The 16,679-nt window shown below is 31.8% G+C and overlaps 1 protein-coding gene across 1 annotated transcript; it reads right to left on the reverse strand.

Moving 5' to 3' along the window:
* Positions 1-839: 839 nt before the first annotated feature.
* Positions 840-7,221, reverse strand: LOC145635228 (putative auxin efflux carrier component 1c). Its single transcript, XM_081686518.1, has 6 exons — positions 5,536-7,221; positions 4,139-4,382; positions 3,245-3,330; positions 2,113-2,270; positions 1,197-1,273; positions 840-1,085 (listed from the first exon to the last, which is right to left on the reverse strand). The coding sequence occupies exons 1-6, from the start codon at positions 6,779-6,781 to the stop codon at positions 1,019-1,021; spliced, it is 1,878 nt and encodes a 625-aa protein (XP_081542644.1). The 5' UTR covers positions 6,782-7,221; the 3' UTR covers positions 840-1,018.
* Positions 7,222-16,679: the final 9,458 nt, after the last annotated feature.

The following is a 16,679-nucleotide window of genomic DNA, read 5'->3' on the forward strand; positions in this document are numbered from 1 at the left end:
CCCCTTAGCCTTCTTGAAACCGTTCTCCACACTCTCAAACCCAACAGCTCTTTCAAACTGGCCTCATTCATCTCCTATGCAAGACAACAAGATAACGTCTTCCTAGCCCAATAAAGCTTAGAAAAAAATATTAGCCAAGTAAAAAAAAAAAAAAAAAAAAAAAAAAAAAAAAAAGGAATTGAAAGAATTAATTCGCGTTAAGTATGGGAGGGTCTGTAATGCTACATCCACATTTCAAGCCTAAAGGGCCTTTCATGTGAAGGAGAGTGATAGAGTATAAAATGTATTCCTGGACCTTAACCATCAGCTTAAACTTTTGATTTAGATGATCCATTAACATTGATTTGAGCAAATCTTATGATCGTGATCAATGGGTATGCCTTGTAGCCCTTGTCCAAATCTAATTAAATTGAATTTCTTAAATATTTTTGTAATTTGATTATGGGCCGGGCTGTTAGAAATTATTTTTAAAATCCTTGAAATAAAAGTTTGATTATGGAGTACATGTTGTGTAGAACTTAATTTCGCAATTTATTTATTTCAAGGAATATAAGTGTATACATAATCAATAACTTTAGATTAGTTAAGTTTATGAGAATAAGTTCCTATAAGATTTGCTCATCATGTTTATTTTACAACTAAAATAATTTTTAATAACATGTTTAGCTAAGTTTGGTTAAATTTACATAATTTAAGTAATCTCATCAAATCTGATTAATAGAATACACCATACACGAGTCATCCTTTTACATATATAATAAATCTCTTTCATTATGATCTCGTATATGTTATGATGAACCTGTTGAGGAGCTAATAACTAAAGGTGAAAAGAGTTAGTATAAACTAAAATTTTCAGGATTCATTTTATCTATAAATAAATGGACTACAAGCATAATTTTACATAATTTTTTGCAAAGAAAAAAACTCATAAAATCAACCTCTTACTTACTCCCCCTTATCCCTAGAATTAACTAACCACTTAGTCTTGAAGTTTACATACAACAAATTAAAACAAAGTCTATAGACCCAACAAAATGTAGTAGAGGAGTGTGATTGGTAGCGCGATTAGCATTCCAAATATGACGCTGCATAGAAGAAATTAGATAAAAATTAATAAACTAATTTAGGTAATTAATTAAGAAAAATTGAGCATAAAGATAATTAATATCTATTAGAGATATAATGCTTGTAATTACCCTGTGCTAAGAATATCAGGATGAACATTGTACTCCTTGGCGAATACAAAGGGAACTATTCCTTGTGGGAGTGCTGCCTGTGTTTTGTTCAACATGTTTAACCATAAAAGACATGAGATTTACATTCAATAACGTCCTTTGATTAGGGTTAGAAGACCAACTAACGAATTTGATAAAGTACTTGTAAAATAGGAGAATATAAGAGATATAACTAAAATGAATTAAAAGTTATTTCACTTGTCACCAATTGATTTATTAATAAAAGTTCGCTTAGGTTTGTAAATGGTTCAATCTCAAGTTTTAGCCTCTTACTTGGGTAACACATACATGCTCAACATAACACCTTAAACAAGGATGGTCTATTTTTATGGCATTAATGAATCATGTATTGAGATGAATATATATTAACCTGAGTTTGCTCACTTATTAAAAAGTAAATGAGATAGGAGATAATGAAGTGATCCAATTTTTTGTTATTAAATCTAATTTTTAAGGCGTAAAAGAGGGTTATTTAATTTGTTAAAAATCTAAGTCCAATTATCTGATTAAGGGTTTGTTCTAATTGACTGAACTAGGCTGAGTTGAACTGAACTTATTGGAGCTGAACTGAACTGAAATGAACTGAATTAAGATAAGAAAATTAAGATAAGAACTGAACTGAACTTATTGGAGATGAACTGAACTAAACTGAACTAAAAATAAGCTGAAGAGAACAAGTCCTAAATTGAGACACCGGAAAGAGTATTACTTAGAGGAGGAGATATTAATTTAATTTCATTGGCTCATCATGGCACATACCCTAAACGAAAGTGAGGATAATACGAAGTACGAAGCATAATTTCAAATTAATTTCATAGAATAAAATCATAAAAAGGTTGATTAAAAAAAAGGTGGGATAAAAGTGAGAAGTAGTGACCTGGACGATGGCAACGTGTAAAAGAACGCCGCGAAGGCCAACAACAATGGAAGCAGCAGCCATGACAGCTGGGCCAGTTAGGAATCGTACTGCCATTGAAAATGTTGCTACCGAATTTCCACATGCTATTATCCTTGGTTGCAATGCCATGAACAATCCTGTATTTCATTTTTAATCACCCACAAAATTAATATCTTAATTTTAATTAACTTAATTAAGCAAAACTGATCTTTTCTAAGAATATGCATATTCTATCGTTATGAAAATTCATGTAATGTAATACTGATTTTTTTTCAAATTTATTTGTCACATCTATCAATGGTACATGTAAATAAACTTAATTGATTCATATTGTACTTGGTACAAACAAATGTACTCAATTCAAACATACACTCCTTTTAAATGCTTTGTGGTATAGAAAATAAGTAATTACTTTACAAAATATAAACTCGCATTTCTCATACACTAGTTAGCTTAGAAAGTGACAGGTAACAAGTGGTAAGTATTTTAGGGGAAAATATTCAATTTATAGAAAGGTAAAAAGTACCACTGTATGTATAGTTGTACTATATAGACAACTTATACTTTAATGATACATTATACAGTAGATGCATAATGGTACATTATAATGTACTACGATAGAGTTAGCTTTTTTTCCAAAAACTTGCCAAATTTACATTTTTGCCCTCCTATATGCTTTGTAAATGCATAGCAGTTAATTTGTGTATATATAATTAAGGGATAAAGTGAAATAAATACATAAACTCTACATAACACTTTGCTCTTAATTTAATTAAGTCCTTTAATGCATTTTCTAGATAAGTAGATATAAAATGTACTCTAAGATTTCCAAAGTATGATGATGCCCAATTACATGATTCCAATAAGTATTATATAGGGAAAATATTCTAATAATGAAAAGGCCCACGGTAAGACATGATTACAAGCACTAGGAAAAATAGTTATATTGATGACATACACTTGCATTAAGATCAGTTGGCTAATACTTGCTGGTTAACAACTTTTGATAATAAAAGTTATAAAGAGAAAAAGAGAAGAGCGCATGTCTCCTGATCTGAAAAGCATAAAGTAGAGAAAGAGAAACACAAAACTAAGAAATGTTGTGACTGACCTAGACTGAACATGGCCATGCCAAGCCCTGCATCCGACAATATCGATATCGACTTTGCTATTATGGCCGGCATCTCTACGTGATACCTATATCACACCACCATAAACATAGATGTAACAAACCCACATATGTGTCAGATCGAGTTACGTTATGATTAAGTTTAAGCAATAACGCGCGTTTGATAGACAGACAGTAATAAATAACATTAACAATAATGAATATACTTATATCACACCACCATATACACACATATAACAAACCTACATATGTGTTAGAACGAGTAACGTTACGTTAAGTGAATAACTTTAAGCAATAACGCGCGTTTGATAGACAGACAGTAATAAATAACAATAACAGTAATGAATACTTATGTCACACCGCCATATACACATATAACAAACCTACTTATGTGTTAGAGCTAGCGAGTAGCGTTACGTTAAGTGATTAACTTTAAGTAATAACGCGTGTTTGATAGACAGACATCAGTAATAAATGACAATAACAGTAATGAGTTTACATTAAAAGGACATCACTTTTGTTCATGTAAAAATCCCGTGCATGACCAATATAGCACTTATCCACGACAATAAGTTCATGATTGAAAGTGAAATTCTAATTGCAACTTTAAAAGGTAACGTTGCATTATTGCATAGTTAATAACTTTAAGAAATAACGCATGTTTGATAAGGAGTGAGTAATAAATAACGATAACAGTAATGGATTACAAGCACGAGATCATAACGACTTTTGTTCAAATAACAACCACAACCCGCGTGTGACTAGAAACAAGAATGTTGATCCAAACACTTATATCCAAGGCAATAAATTCATTATGCAAATTAAAGTGAATTGAAGTTACAAATACTATTGAATACAAGTAAAAGAAAAAGTTACCTGAAGGAGACCAAAGACCAAGTAAGGCCAATTAAACTTGAATAAGTGTTGGGATTTCTAATAAGTTTCCTCCAAACCATGATGAGTATGAGTCTTGTCATAACACTAGCTGGTGGTAAAGTTTTGGGCTTTCCATCATCCACTTTCGCATGCTCTTTCATTTCTCCTTCTATTCCTCTATTTCCAAAGCTAAATTCATCTCCATTCATGTATTCTTCTTGATTATTATCTCTTCCACCCTCCACTATATTGGCCATTAACAATATATTTAACTAATTAATTAATATTTTCTACAAATTAAAATAGTAGTAGTATTAAATGACAATAATAATACAGTATACGATAGATGATGAAATGGTACTTATGTTACACAGGTTTTAAAGACAAGAATAAACGTTTTAACTTGTCAATCACAAAGTAGCTTAAAATATTCATATTACGACAAATAATTGTACGTGTCCAACGGTTATACGAAATATTAAACATTTACGGATTTGTATCTTTTATTACTTTTATTATTAATTTGTGTAGCCTTGTAGGTATACGATGAGCATATACCTACCTTAAAAATACATAGACATACTCCGTATCTTAATAAAATAAAAAGATTAATTATGATTTATTTAGTTATTCACAATATATTATACTCCGTACTTTATTTTAAAAAAAAAAACTTGATGTGTTATGTGTAGAATTAACTTTTAGAAGTCAAAACACTTTTCCAATGAGTACTCTTTACTCAAAATAACTATCCATGTAAAACTAGTTCCAATGATAACTAAAGTAAAAAAGAATTGAATTTTAATTTGCTACACCAAATACTTTTGATAATTAAAGTTCTATTTTCATTTCAACAATGAATAAAAATTGTCTTTATATTATAATTGCTCTAGTCATTCATACCATATCATTATTCCCACCTCAAAAAACTCCATTTTCCAAATTATCTTTTTATTTTTACTTGCAATATTTTGGAGTGAGTATCATTTACAAGATTCAAAATATGCATGCGACATTGAAGAATCCAATGAAAGATGGGTCAATATATTGGGTAGGGACATTATCGGAGTGGCAACATTATCTTACAAGTGATTAACAAAAAAAAATATTAATTTCAAAAAAATATCTAATCAAGCAAGGTAGTGAAAATAAAAAACGGTAACAATAATACTACCTCCGTGACAGGTTATGTGCAACGATTAGACATTTTTCCTCTCTGCTTTATGTCAAATCGTCTGCTTTATGTCAAATCGTTGCACATAACGTGTAATAGAGGTAGTAGTAAACATTGCAACATGAATACATTCTCTATACAAAATTAATAGTCACACATTAAGGTTCGGCAATTTAAACTAATAACGTGACAACGAAAGATGTAGAGAGTGATAAGTACGTACCTTTACTAGGAGACACATTCATCCGAACTTCCTTAATAGACTGATCAGCTGCAACACCATAATGATCATGCCCACCAAATACATCCGATACAGGGGAATTACCAGCACTCCATACAAACATATGAAGATCCTTCCCAGCTTCATCTCCACCCTTAGCCTTCTTCGCGGCCGCGTTACTATTAGTATTAGTATTTGTACTCGTGGTTGTTATCGTGTTCGTAATACTATTGGTTTTAGCTATTCCAGTACTACTATTATCCTTCTTAGTAGGAGAAAACATCCCTGGATTAGGCGCGGGATATTGTGTGTACTTCGGCTGCTGAGGCCTGTTACTATTACCCCCACTATCTTCCTCGAAGTTAGAAGGTCTTGGAGTGGGACCCCTAGAGGTGGTCAAACCTAACTCGTAAACATCTCCTGCACCAAAGTTTGACCTCCTTCCACCACCACCACCGGTCATCGAGTAGAAATCGGTGTGATTAAAACTCGACCCTCGCGGTGTCGGGTTCCTAGACGATTGTAACGAGTAAATTTCGGCATTGGTTAAGTTCGACGGCCTAGGAGTCGTCGAAGAAAACCCGTGTGACCTTCTAGAGAAAATATCGGACCGTGACGCGTTAGACCTGCGCACAGTCACGTGTAACTTTCCATCTTCTTTGATTTCGGCCTCGGTCTCGAGGACCTGCCGCCCGTCTAATGAGACGACATCGGAGTCGACATGGATCGACACGATGGAGGCGGCAGAGTCCGGAAACTGTTCGGATATCAGCATCCTAGCTGCTCGATATTCGAACATGAACAACATTAACGTGTACCAAATGATACATTGTAACACAACAATTTGTACCATAAGACTACCCGAGAAATCCCCGTACATTCCTTTTAATAAAGGGATACCCATAACAAGTGTGTTTGGAAGCGTTGACAATGAAAATAACGTGATCGTCCACTCGAGTGAACCGCGCTTGCTTACCCTACTCCAGATCGCAAGCGCGGTCAGGACGATCACTTTTTGAAGAGTATCCGCCGCGATGAACCTTAGGTTCATCGTGTACGGGTTATTACTCGAAATGAAATGGAACGAAAGAAGTGGAACCGCGAACAACGCTACAAATCTATTAATACCCGAACATTGATCGGGACTAAAGATTTTCCACCACTTAACAGAACCATAAGCGAGGATCATAGCCACGTAAAGCGGCACCATGGCCGTCATTACATGGTAGAAATCCAATAGAGTGATCATGGTCGTGTATTTTAATTTTCAACACCAGCAGGGAAATTCTCAATGGTAACCCAAATCGTCGCAGTTAGTTAGTTACTAGCTACCTCTAGCTAACTAACATAACACGATAATAGTATAGACAGATAGATAGATAGATGGATACGACGTTGTATGTTTGTTTATACTGATAGAAGGTAAGAGTAATGAGTAATGAGAAAAGATAATAATGGTGGTGGTGGAGATGATGATGAAGAAGGTGAATTGGGAAATGGAAGGGGGAGCATGTGGGGGTTTGGGTAAATGGGATAGATAGATAGATAGAAAGATGGGTGGGACTTGGGAGGAATTCAGAGTATGGGTTTTTGGCGTGGTATTCTTTTGAGTAATAATATAAATATACAACAATGCAAGTACAATTTAGGACTACACAAAAATAATAGCCTAGTGTGAGTGTGAGTGTGAGTGTGAGTGTGTGTGTATGTTTGTGTGCTTTCAGAGTTGCGCGACTGCCAAAGCCTTGCACTTGCTACCCACCAAGAGGTTGTACTTGGGGGGTGAAAGTTGGTGTATATTTTAATCCTAACTTTTATTCTTTCTTCTTTAGTTTTATTCTTTTTGTGTCATATACTTTTTCTTTTTCTTTTTTAATTGTAATATTTTAGATAGGATTGTTGAAGTTTTGGATTAATGGTTTTATAGTCATTACATCCTTTTATGTGAGAGCTTTTTAAAGTTGATATATTAATGTGGTGTATATTAAATCTGACCTTCTCTTCTCAAAAATATTACGGAGTACTACCTCTGATTTTTATTATTTGCAACTTTAGAATATTTTATATTTCACAAATAATACCCTAAAGTTACAAATAATAAAAATCGGAGGTAGTATATGAAATTAATAAATTAATCTCATTCATGACGACTTTTCTATCACGCTGACTTTAACACTATGTCAAGTGACCTAAACAATCAAAAGTCCTAACTTTGATGAAGTATTATTTAGTTTTTGTTAATGATAGGAGTTTGTTTTAGTTTTTTCAATTTAGAGGTGATGAGGCTCAGACTGCATCACAAATTCCTATAAAGTTATAAGTTATTCGGTTATTGACAAAATATATTTACATGGTTTGCTTGCAATTAAGCTTTATAATTCAACCATTTCTATAATTCCCTGTCTAAATGTAATGCAACTCTCTATGAATGACCAAACGACCACTTGTTTTGTGTACAACATAGCAACATGTAAATTTTGACTAAAGTACACAACAGAAAGTGTATCTACTTTCTACAATGTGGGTGATCGAGAGTAAAAGGCAATGTCCAACTTTGATCTATAGAATTAGTAGATATAAATTATTGTTTTAAATAGAGACATACATCATCATATATTATTATTTTTTTTAAAAAAAAATGATTAATTGTAGTAGAACTTGCCACTTTATAGTAGTTTATATTCTTAGAATAGCCTAATACTTGTATGATTTTAAACGAGAATAATTAAATTAGGCAAAGATGAATATCTGAAAATAAAAGCTCGTTTTATCTTTTTGAGCATATAGCTTTAATAGTTGAGTTATGCTGAGATATTATTAACAAAATTAAAAGTTGAATATAATTTAAAGGTAATGGTACTATTTTAATATTTGTGAAGCGGAGTTATATGAAGTTTTATCCACTTTAAGAGAAATAGTAAGTGGATGATAGACTTTATCTAACCGAGGAATGAAACTTTTATTTTAAAAAATTAAAGTGTATGTTAGAATATGCTTTTAATAACTAGAAAACATATTCTTGTATGGTTTTCTGTTTTGGAGCCTATTATGGTTTTGGAGTAGGAGTACTATATAAACTCCTTTAGAGATTAACCTAGCAACTTAATCTTTACTTTTTCAATATCACTACAAACTCTTCTCTTGCACGTCACACCTGCTTTGTTGCGCATAAGCTCAAAAGAACAGGACCTAACTACTGAACCAAATGTAAAATTTATATTCTTGTTTGTTGATTTCTACCGTATTATCTTTCTTGTATCCGTATTAACAATAGGTTTTATCACAAGTGATCGAAGGAGTAATAATATTGAGCGGTAAAAGACAAAGCCAGGCTGAAATAAAGAGAATAATAGGGAATAATGATTTAGGGAGGTGGGAAATTGTCGTTTAGCCAATTGGTTTAAAGTAAGAGATGAATTTAGAAAGGGGAGTAGCATTGGTAAGTAAGTAGATGGCTCAACCATCAAGATATGACACATTAATTAAAAAAGAAAAAAAAAAGAAAGAAAGTGCATTGTTTATGTAATAGAAAAAGAATTTTGGTTGGAAGTGGTGTGTCTGTAAGCTCTTGTTTGTAGAGCTTTTGATTTCATGTCTCTAACTACAAAGACACTTCCCTCGGCCATCCTACTCTTTCTTCTTGGATTCGCCCCCCTTTTTTCTTAATTTCGATAACCAATAACCAATAGTTGAGAGGTCTACTTTTCTATCTTCTCTCTCCTAAACTTTTTTTTTTTTTTTTTATAAGATTCTCCCTCCTAAACCTAGTCTCCATTGTCAATTTTAAAGGGGCTTCCATCGGATTTCACCGGTGGAAAGCCCCAATCTTTATTTACTTTTAAGCCTTTTGTTTTAGGTTACAATAATGTCTCCCTCAAAATAAAGGGTTTCTCTCCTTCGAAAGACAAGGTTTTTTTGATCTCCTTCGAAAGACAAGGTTATTCGTACTCCTTCGAAAGACAAGATTTTATTTGTGCTTAATTTGGTCTCCGGTTGTGCGGGGCTACTATTGATTGTGGCTCGGATTTGGGTTATGGATAGAGATAGCAATGGATCGGAGGTGGGTCGGGTGATGCTTCATCCGCCTCCATCCACCAACGATCCATCCATCACCCGACCCATCCATTACCTAATTTTTTTTCATCCACATCCGATCCATCCGTCATCCATGGATGAATCGGGTGAAATAAATATATAAATATAACTTTTCATTTTCATAATTAAAATCAAGATTTGACAAAAAAAGTGATCAAATTTATTAAAACTTTGATACATCTTTCTAATACTTGTTCCTTTTAACTAAATTAAAACAAATGTCAATTCCTAACACTACAATAGACATTAAATTATTAAAAAAATATTTATTTTTATTTTTTTTTATATAAATTTAACAGGTGGATGGATGGGTCGGGTGATGGGTTGGATGTATCATCATCCGTATCCGACCCGATCCGTCACCCGATCCATCCATCATCCATTCGTCATCCGCTTAAGTTCGGGTTTTCCTCCATATATTTGGATCGGGTGGATGGTTATCCATCGGGTTTGGATGATATTGCCACCCCTAGTTATGGAATTAGCACAAGAATTTACTTTCTCACAAAATTGCGAAGTGACGACGGATCCACTCAAAAAGTTGTATGAGACAACAAATCGAGAATATGCCGAATTGTTATATTTATGTATTTGGATTCTTAGCCATTCCCCGATTAATTCTTGTTTGATTTTGTTAAATTCGTTTTCATTATCGTTCATTGTCAATTGTAGATGTCGTATGGCTTATATTAATGAAATTTAGTGTCCTTTAGGACTTTTTTTCAAAAAAAAAAAAAAAAAAAAAAAGTAGTTGAGAGGTCTAATGTCTAGCTTCGCGTGTGCAGTGTGCTCTATCATCTTCATTTATCTTTCTTTTTCAAAAAGTAATCGCAACATTTTAATTGATACACTGCACATACATATAGTTTCCTTGTTTTCTTAACTTCTGCTTAATTATCAATTTATCATAGCAACTAATATGTTACATAATTTTACTTAAATTTTACAAAGAAGGAGATAGAGAGAGTATGAGACATATCAATCAATCAATTAACCTATACTAAAAGCAAATCTAAAATAACACTTGTCACAATGTTATTAGTAATTTTCCCGTCCATTTTGCTTTCCGTTTTCCCACATATTTTTTAAGGAAAGTAAATTATAATAATCCAAAACATCTTTTTTCCCATTAAAATTATTAACAATAATAATTCTCCATATAAACCCAACTAATATATTTTTAAATAAACGTAGTATTTAATATAAGGTTTTTTTTTTCAAAAATAATATAAGGTTTTTTTTTTTTTTTTTTTTTTTTTGTAAAAAAAATGAATGACAATATTATTAAATAATACTACTCTATCGCCTCTATATATGTTCAAAAAAAAAAAAGACACACCAATATTACTATATATTATCTTAGTTATCGTTAATACTATCAACTTTTTATTTATTTATTCATTTTTTCTAATTTTGTTACTTTTGCAATAATATTCAATTCAATTCAATAAAAAATAAAAACATTTTGTTAACACACATATACACTTTATTTTTTACTCTTAAATTCGTATCAATAATAAAGCACATGCGCGGATACTATCCTTAGTTCTTTACTTTTTAAAATAAAACCTCATAGACCCCTTTAAAAAAATAAAATCAAGTCTAAGTGTTACTATTCTCAACATTAGTATACCTAGGTATGATTTTAAAGTTATATTTATTTTTGAATTAGTATTATGAGTATAATTTTTTATAAAATTCAATATAATAACTCTTTATAAGATTTAATAATAACCGTGCATTGCACGGGAGTTAAACTAGTTAACTATAAAAGTATAAAGTAATCTCATATAATGGGGCCTTATATGATTAAAAACAATAAACGTAGATTATCACAAAGAATAAAGTAAAATTTGATAAAATAAGAAAATTGGGTGGTAAATAAGAACTCGGAAAAACAAACTATAGGTAAAATTTATCAATACACAAGTTTGACTATTAATATTTTTAACTATTTTCTTGTAAAACTATTACGTACCAAATATATATTATAAATATATACGCTAACATTTTACTTGGACAAGAGGAAATGGAGAGGAAATGAGCTGAGGGAAGGGAAAAGGAACTGGAATAAATTTTTTTGTTTGAATAAATTATTAGGGGAAAGAAAAAAGGAGAGAGCCTAAAGAGGGGATCCATTAATAATCCTACCTCTTTCATAACACCATCCTTTTTGGCTTTTACAATGGAGAAAATAATGGAAACTCACCTCCCCTTTCAATGAAAATTTTGAGGGAGAAATATCCTACATTCCTACATATAAGTTGGCAGTAGTTGGCACAAAATGATACCAAAGAAGAATGATAAATTATTTAAATCAATCGTGAGTTTTAACTGTCAGCTTAAACTTTTGGTTGACAGGGTATCTAATAATTAAAGAATGCTCCGTAATAATTAACTTAGCTTGTATAATATAAGATGGGTGAAATACTCCATCTATTATCAATTGATTTTAGGATAGATAGTTGTACAGTAACTACAGTTATACGGATTGCATTGAGTAAAATTCTCCTATTGTATGGTTGTATGTATGGCATATTGACCCTTTATAAGCAACCAAGAAGGTAAGATCCTGGCCAATGATCTCTTCCATAAAACTCGTACAACAATTCTTTTTTATATTTAACTTTTTGGCCAAACCTCTCTTCTAATTCATTTTCAATCTAACAATGAACTAGAAAAATTTCACAAAAGCATGGTACCTGAAATAATTGATTTTTCGCTCATTTGATCAATTTTACTCTTACATAAATGAACAAATAGATAAAATCCTTCAATGCACTTAACTTTAGAGTACACGGCCTGGGTGTACCTAAAGATGGCTTTGGGCAATTGGGCCATGTTAGGTCGTACCTCTTGCCATGCTCACGTGCTTTAGAGTTAGCTAGGGTTGGCTCATGGCTCGGCCCACGAGTTTCATGTCGTGCCTAAATTTTCAAAAGGTTGGCTCGTGCTTGACATAGACTCACGTGCCGAGCTTGCGTGCCTAAGCAAAACTTCATTGATTTTAACGTGCTTTGTCTTGATATGTCTTATCGTACTTCTCCCAAATAACGGCGGTCCGTGGCTCGACACACACAGTAACGTGTCGTGCCTGCCTACAGCATGCTCGTATCCGTGTCGTTCTTTTTTCCAGTTGGACTGTGCCAAGTCGTGCAAAAATATTCGTTGCAAGGGAACTCAAGTACCAATTGTTCAAGTAAAATCTTAAGAAATTTTCTAAATAAATCCACTAAAAAATCTAACCAAATTCTTACTTTTATGTGTAGCCCAACACCAAGTAGGCCCGAGAACATGTTATAGGTTTTGGCCTTTTGGGTCATATTATGAGAACAATTTATAGTATTGAACTCATGGTAAAGCAAGGATCATATGTTTTTACTTTTTAGTAGGAATGTCGTGCACAAGTTTAAAATCGGACACTTATTCGTAATTATTATATTCTAGAAATCTATTTCGATATTAATAAAATAGATGGTGTTGTTTGAAGATGTAATTCAAAATTAGATAATGGTGAAATGGTATAAATGAAAGGGTGCAAAGGGGCTGTTTTGATTGTAACAACGCACATATCACATGAAAATTACAAATGAGATCTTTGCTTATTTCTAGTTTTAAATATATGCTACACTAATAAATATCTATATCATATGATCATATCGACTATGTTGTAATATTAGGTTATCTTTTTTATCGATCACCTGAATTTAATTAAGAGCATAAATTATCCATTATTATAATTTTATAGTAATTCTTTTTAACTTAGACATTTGGCAAAATTCACATAACGTATAAACTTCAAAAAAAAAAAAAAAAAAAAAAAAAAGGAGAGAGAGAATTGGATTAGTTAAGCTACTTTCTCATCATATTGTAACTTATAACAATACAACATACTCCGATAGTCCGATCCTTGAGTTACTACCACTCACTCACTCACTAAGTACAATTACATTTATTTGATACTTTGGCACTTCTTCGACCTGCTATTATACATTACGCATTACATTAATTGATGAAAGACACACATACTACACAATCGTACATAAATTTAGTAGTAAGCCTTTCCAAATGAAGATTTTTTTCCACGATTTTTGGCATAGTGTTCACAAATCATCATTCCACCATATACCCTAGCAGCTTGCACACTATCAATAGTTCTCTCCCTTGGTGGACGATAGGCTTGGTATTGTGGTCGAGTTTGAGGTCGAGCCCTCGATCTTTGCCCCGATCTCTGCTGCTCGTAGAATTGGTCCAACGACATGAAGGCTTCCCTAGCAACATGAGGGGGAAGAGTAGGAGGCGCCATGTTAGTTTTCCTAGTGGCTAGTGTATAATTAGAACTTTGAAAAATTAGAGAAGTTTTTTTTAATTTATTTGTTAGATGAAATTATGTTGTTGGTAGATAGCAAGTTACCTTGAATGCATGGCCTTTAAATAGGCAATTAGAGAATCTAGTAATCTACGATATGTTGTGACCAATAATAGTGGCTATATTGCTATATTGCTATATTGCCTATATATATTCCATGTTGATAACTTTTTATATAATTTGAGGGGATAATTAATATACTTTGTACAAAGAATTAAGTTATTACAAGTTCATTCCATTATTGTAATACATCTCAATTATATATTGTGGTATATATACCTTCTCAACCTTTTATTTAGGTATTAAGTTATTACAAGTTCGTTCACATTGTAATACATGCATCTCAATTTTATATTGTGGTATAGATACCTTCTCAACTTTTTATTTAGGTGTTAAGTTATTACAAGCTCAATTTGTTCACATTGTAAATTTGAAATACATCTCAATTTTATATTGTGGTATAAATACCTTCTCATCCTTTAAGTATTTAAATTAATACAACTTTGTGTACATTGTCATGGATACATGCCAACTACTTTAGGGGATAAACTTTATAAGAACTTTAGATTAATTCTAATCTATGTCAATATATACGCTGCATTTGTAATAAGGTTTTCGGGTTGATTATATTATTTTAAATGGTATTCATAATAAGAAAACTCAAATACAAAGATTTATTTTGGTCTGATATATATTTTTATGGTGTAACGATCTTTTATGGTCTGATATTAATAACAATAATGTAATGAAATAAAGTGAAAAAAAAAATAGCATATCTTATCCTTTGTTGCATTCTTTCTCCGATTCATAAAAAATCAATTCCAATATTCTTTGAACGCGCAAAAAAAGTTATGTTACCTTAATTCTTATTTGTTTGATTTTAATAACTTTTTTCTTTTGCATGAATCTCCCCCCCTTCATATCTATGAATAGTTAAAGTCTAAAGAAATGAAAAGAACGAAACAAGAAAGGGAACATTTTGAGATCTCAAGTGGGAAGGAAGAGTTAAGGACAAGCTAATTAGATAAAATACACTTCTATCAATTATTTTCGAAGTACGAAGTGTAAAGTTTTGTTATTGAAAAATATTCCTAGTTTGTATAATTGAAAGATATGTGGAGAAAAGATCTTCCAAGAGAATAACACAATTTTTTTTCCAAGATACGTTTTTTTTTTTTTTGAAAGCTCCAAGACACTTCTCTTATCGACAACTTTCTACTAGCTAGTAAAATTTAGGATATCTTAGCATGATCATGCATCTAGAAGACTAGAACCCTTTTAAATTTCTTAGATTTCTATGTTATACTATATTGTATACTCGTATTATACTTCCTCCATTTCATTTTACTTCAAACATAGCGCATGTCATAATCTTTTTTTTTTTTTTTTTGAAAAATAAATAATTATGCTTACTAATTTTTCTTTTTTTACTATGTATTTGTATCATTTGTTTGCACAATTATCACCTCATAAATTTGAGTAACAATTGTTAAAGGACCAACTCAACCAAAAACATAAATAGATGATTATTAAAGCTTAATGAGTTCAGTTTTTATACTTTATAATCAACAATATATTCAACTATGATATGCATATATGTCGATATTTTAAAAACTATACATTGAGATGAATCAAAACATGATATCACATGTAAATATTTTCTTTCCTGGCCTCTAATGAGATATTTAAAATGGAACTAATTTATTGATATATGATATAAAATATAGTCATTTCATTGTAAAATATTTTTTTTATCTTAACTGGAAACTAATGAAGAATTATAATACTGTAGTACTTATAGTTCAATTCTTCCTGATTCATATACACTAATCTCTTAAGGAAAAAAATAGCTTGTATTGTGTACTGTTGGCCACACCATGTGGCTGGTTGTAAAAGAACAAAGTAAGTAACCCCTATAACATTGACATATATATAGACCTTGTAACACTGATAAAGTAATCTCTATAACACGGACAAAGTAACCCCAGTAACATTGATTGAGTAATCCATGTAATACTGACCGAGTAACACTATTATGGCCGGTCACACGGTATGATCAGCCACTTATAAAAATTGTTAGGAAAAAAAAAAAAAAAAAAACCTTGCAATTTTGTAAATTTTATCTTTACAGAAAAATAAATGGGTGGGTTTAGGGTATTTATTTCGTTGGACCGTATCACACGTACTGTTCTTAGTGTAGGGCCCAATGGACCGTTGGTGCCTTGATAGTGTTTGGAATTGAATTGACGTTTTGAGACTTCGAACATTAGTGCTTGAATGCTTGATTTAACCACTTTAGCTTCATTAATTGATTAAGAATTAACAATATAAGTAATACATAAGCTAACTTCTAAACCACAGTAGCCATACGCTATGTATGATACGACTATGGTACGGTATACATAGAATCATACATTGAAGAGGTTACTAGCTCTATTTGTCCACCAAAGTGTACAAAAATGTAATGTTCCGTGTTTTAATCAAGTAGTGAATGATCCAATGGTGCAATACATTTGAATCAAAATGGACCACCGACCGAACAATCATCACTTGATATAGAATGCGAATAATGGTACGGAGTTATCAACAATTGATCCACCGTCACATGTACGTAAAATACATGTTAAAAGAGACACATTAAAACAAACAACATATCGACTGAGTTGTTAACACAAATACACCT

This window comes from Chenopodium album, chromosome 6 (genome assembly GCF_948465745.1).
Source record: "Chenopodium album chromosome 6, dcCheAlbu1.1, whole genome shotgun sequence".
Lineage (NCBI taxonomy): Eukaryota > Viridiplantae > Streptophyta > Magnoliopsida > Caryophyllales > Amaranthaceae > Chenopodium > Chenopodium album.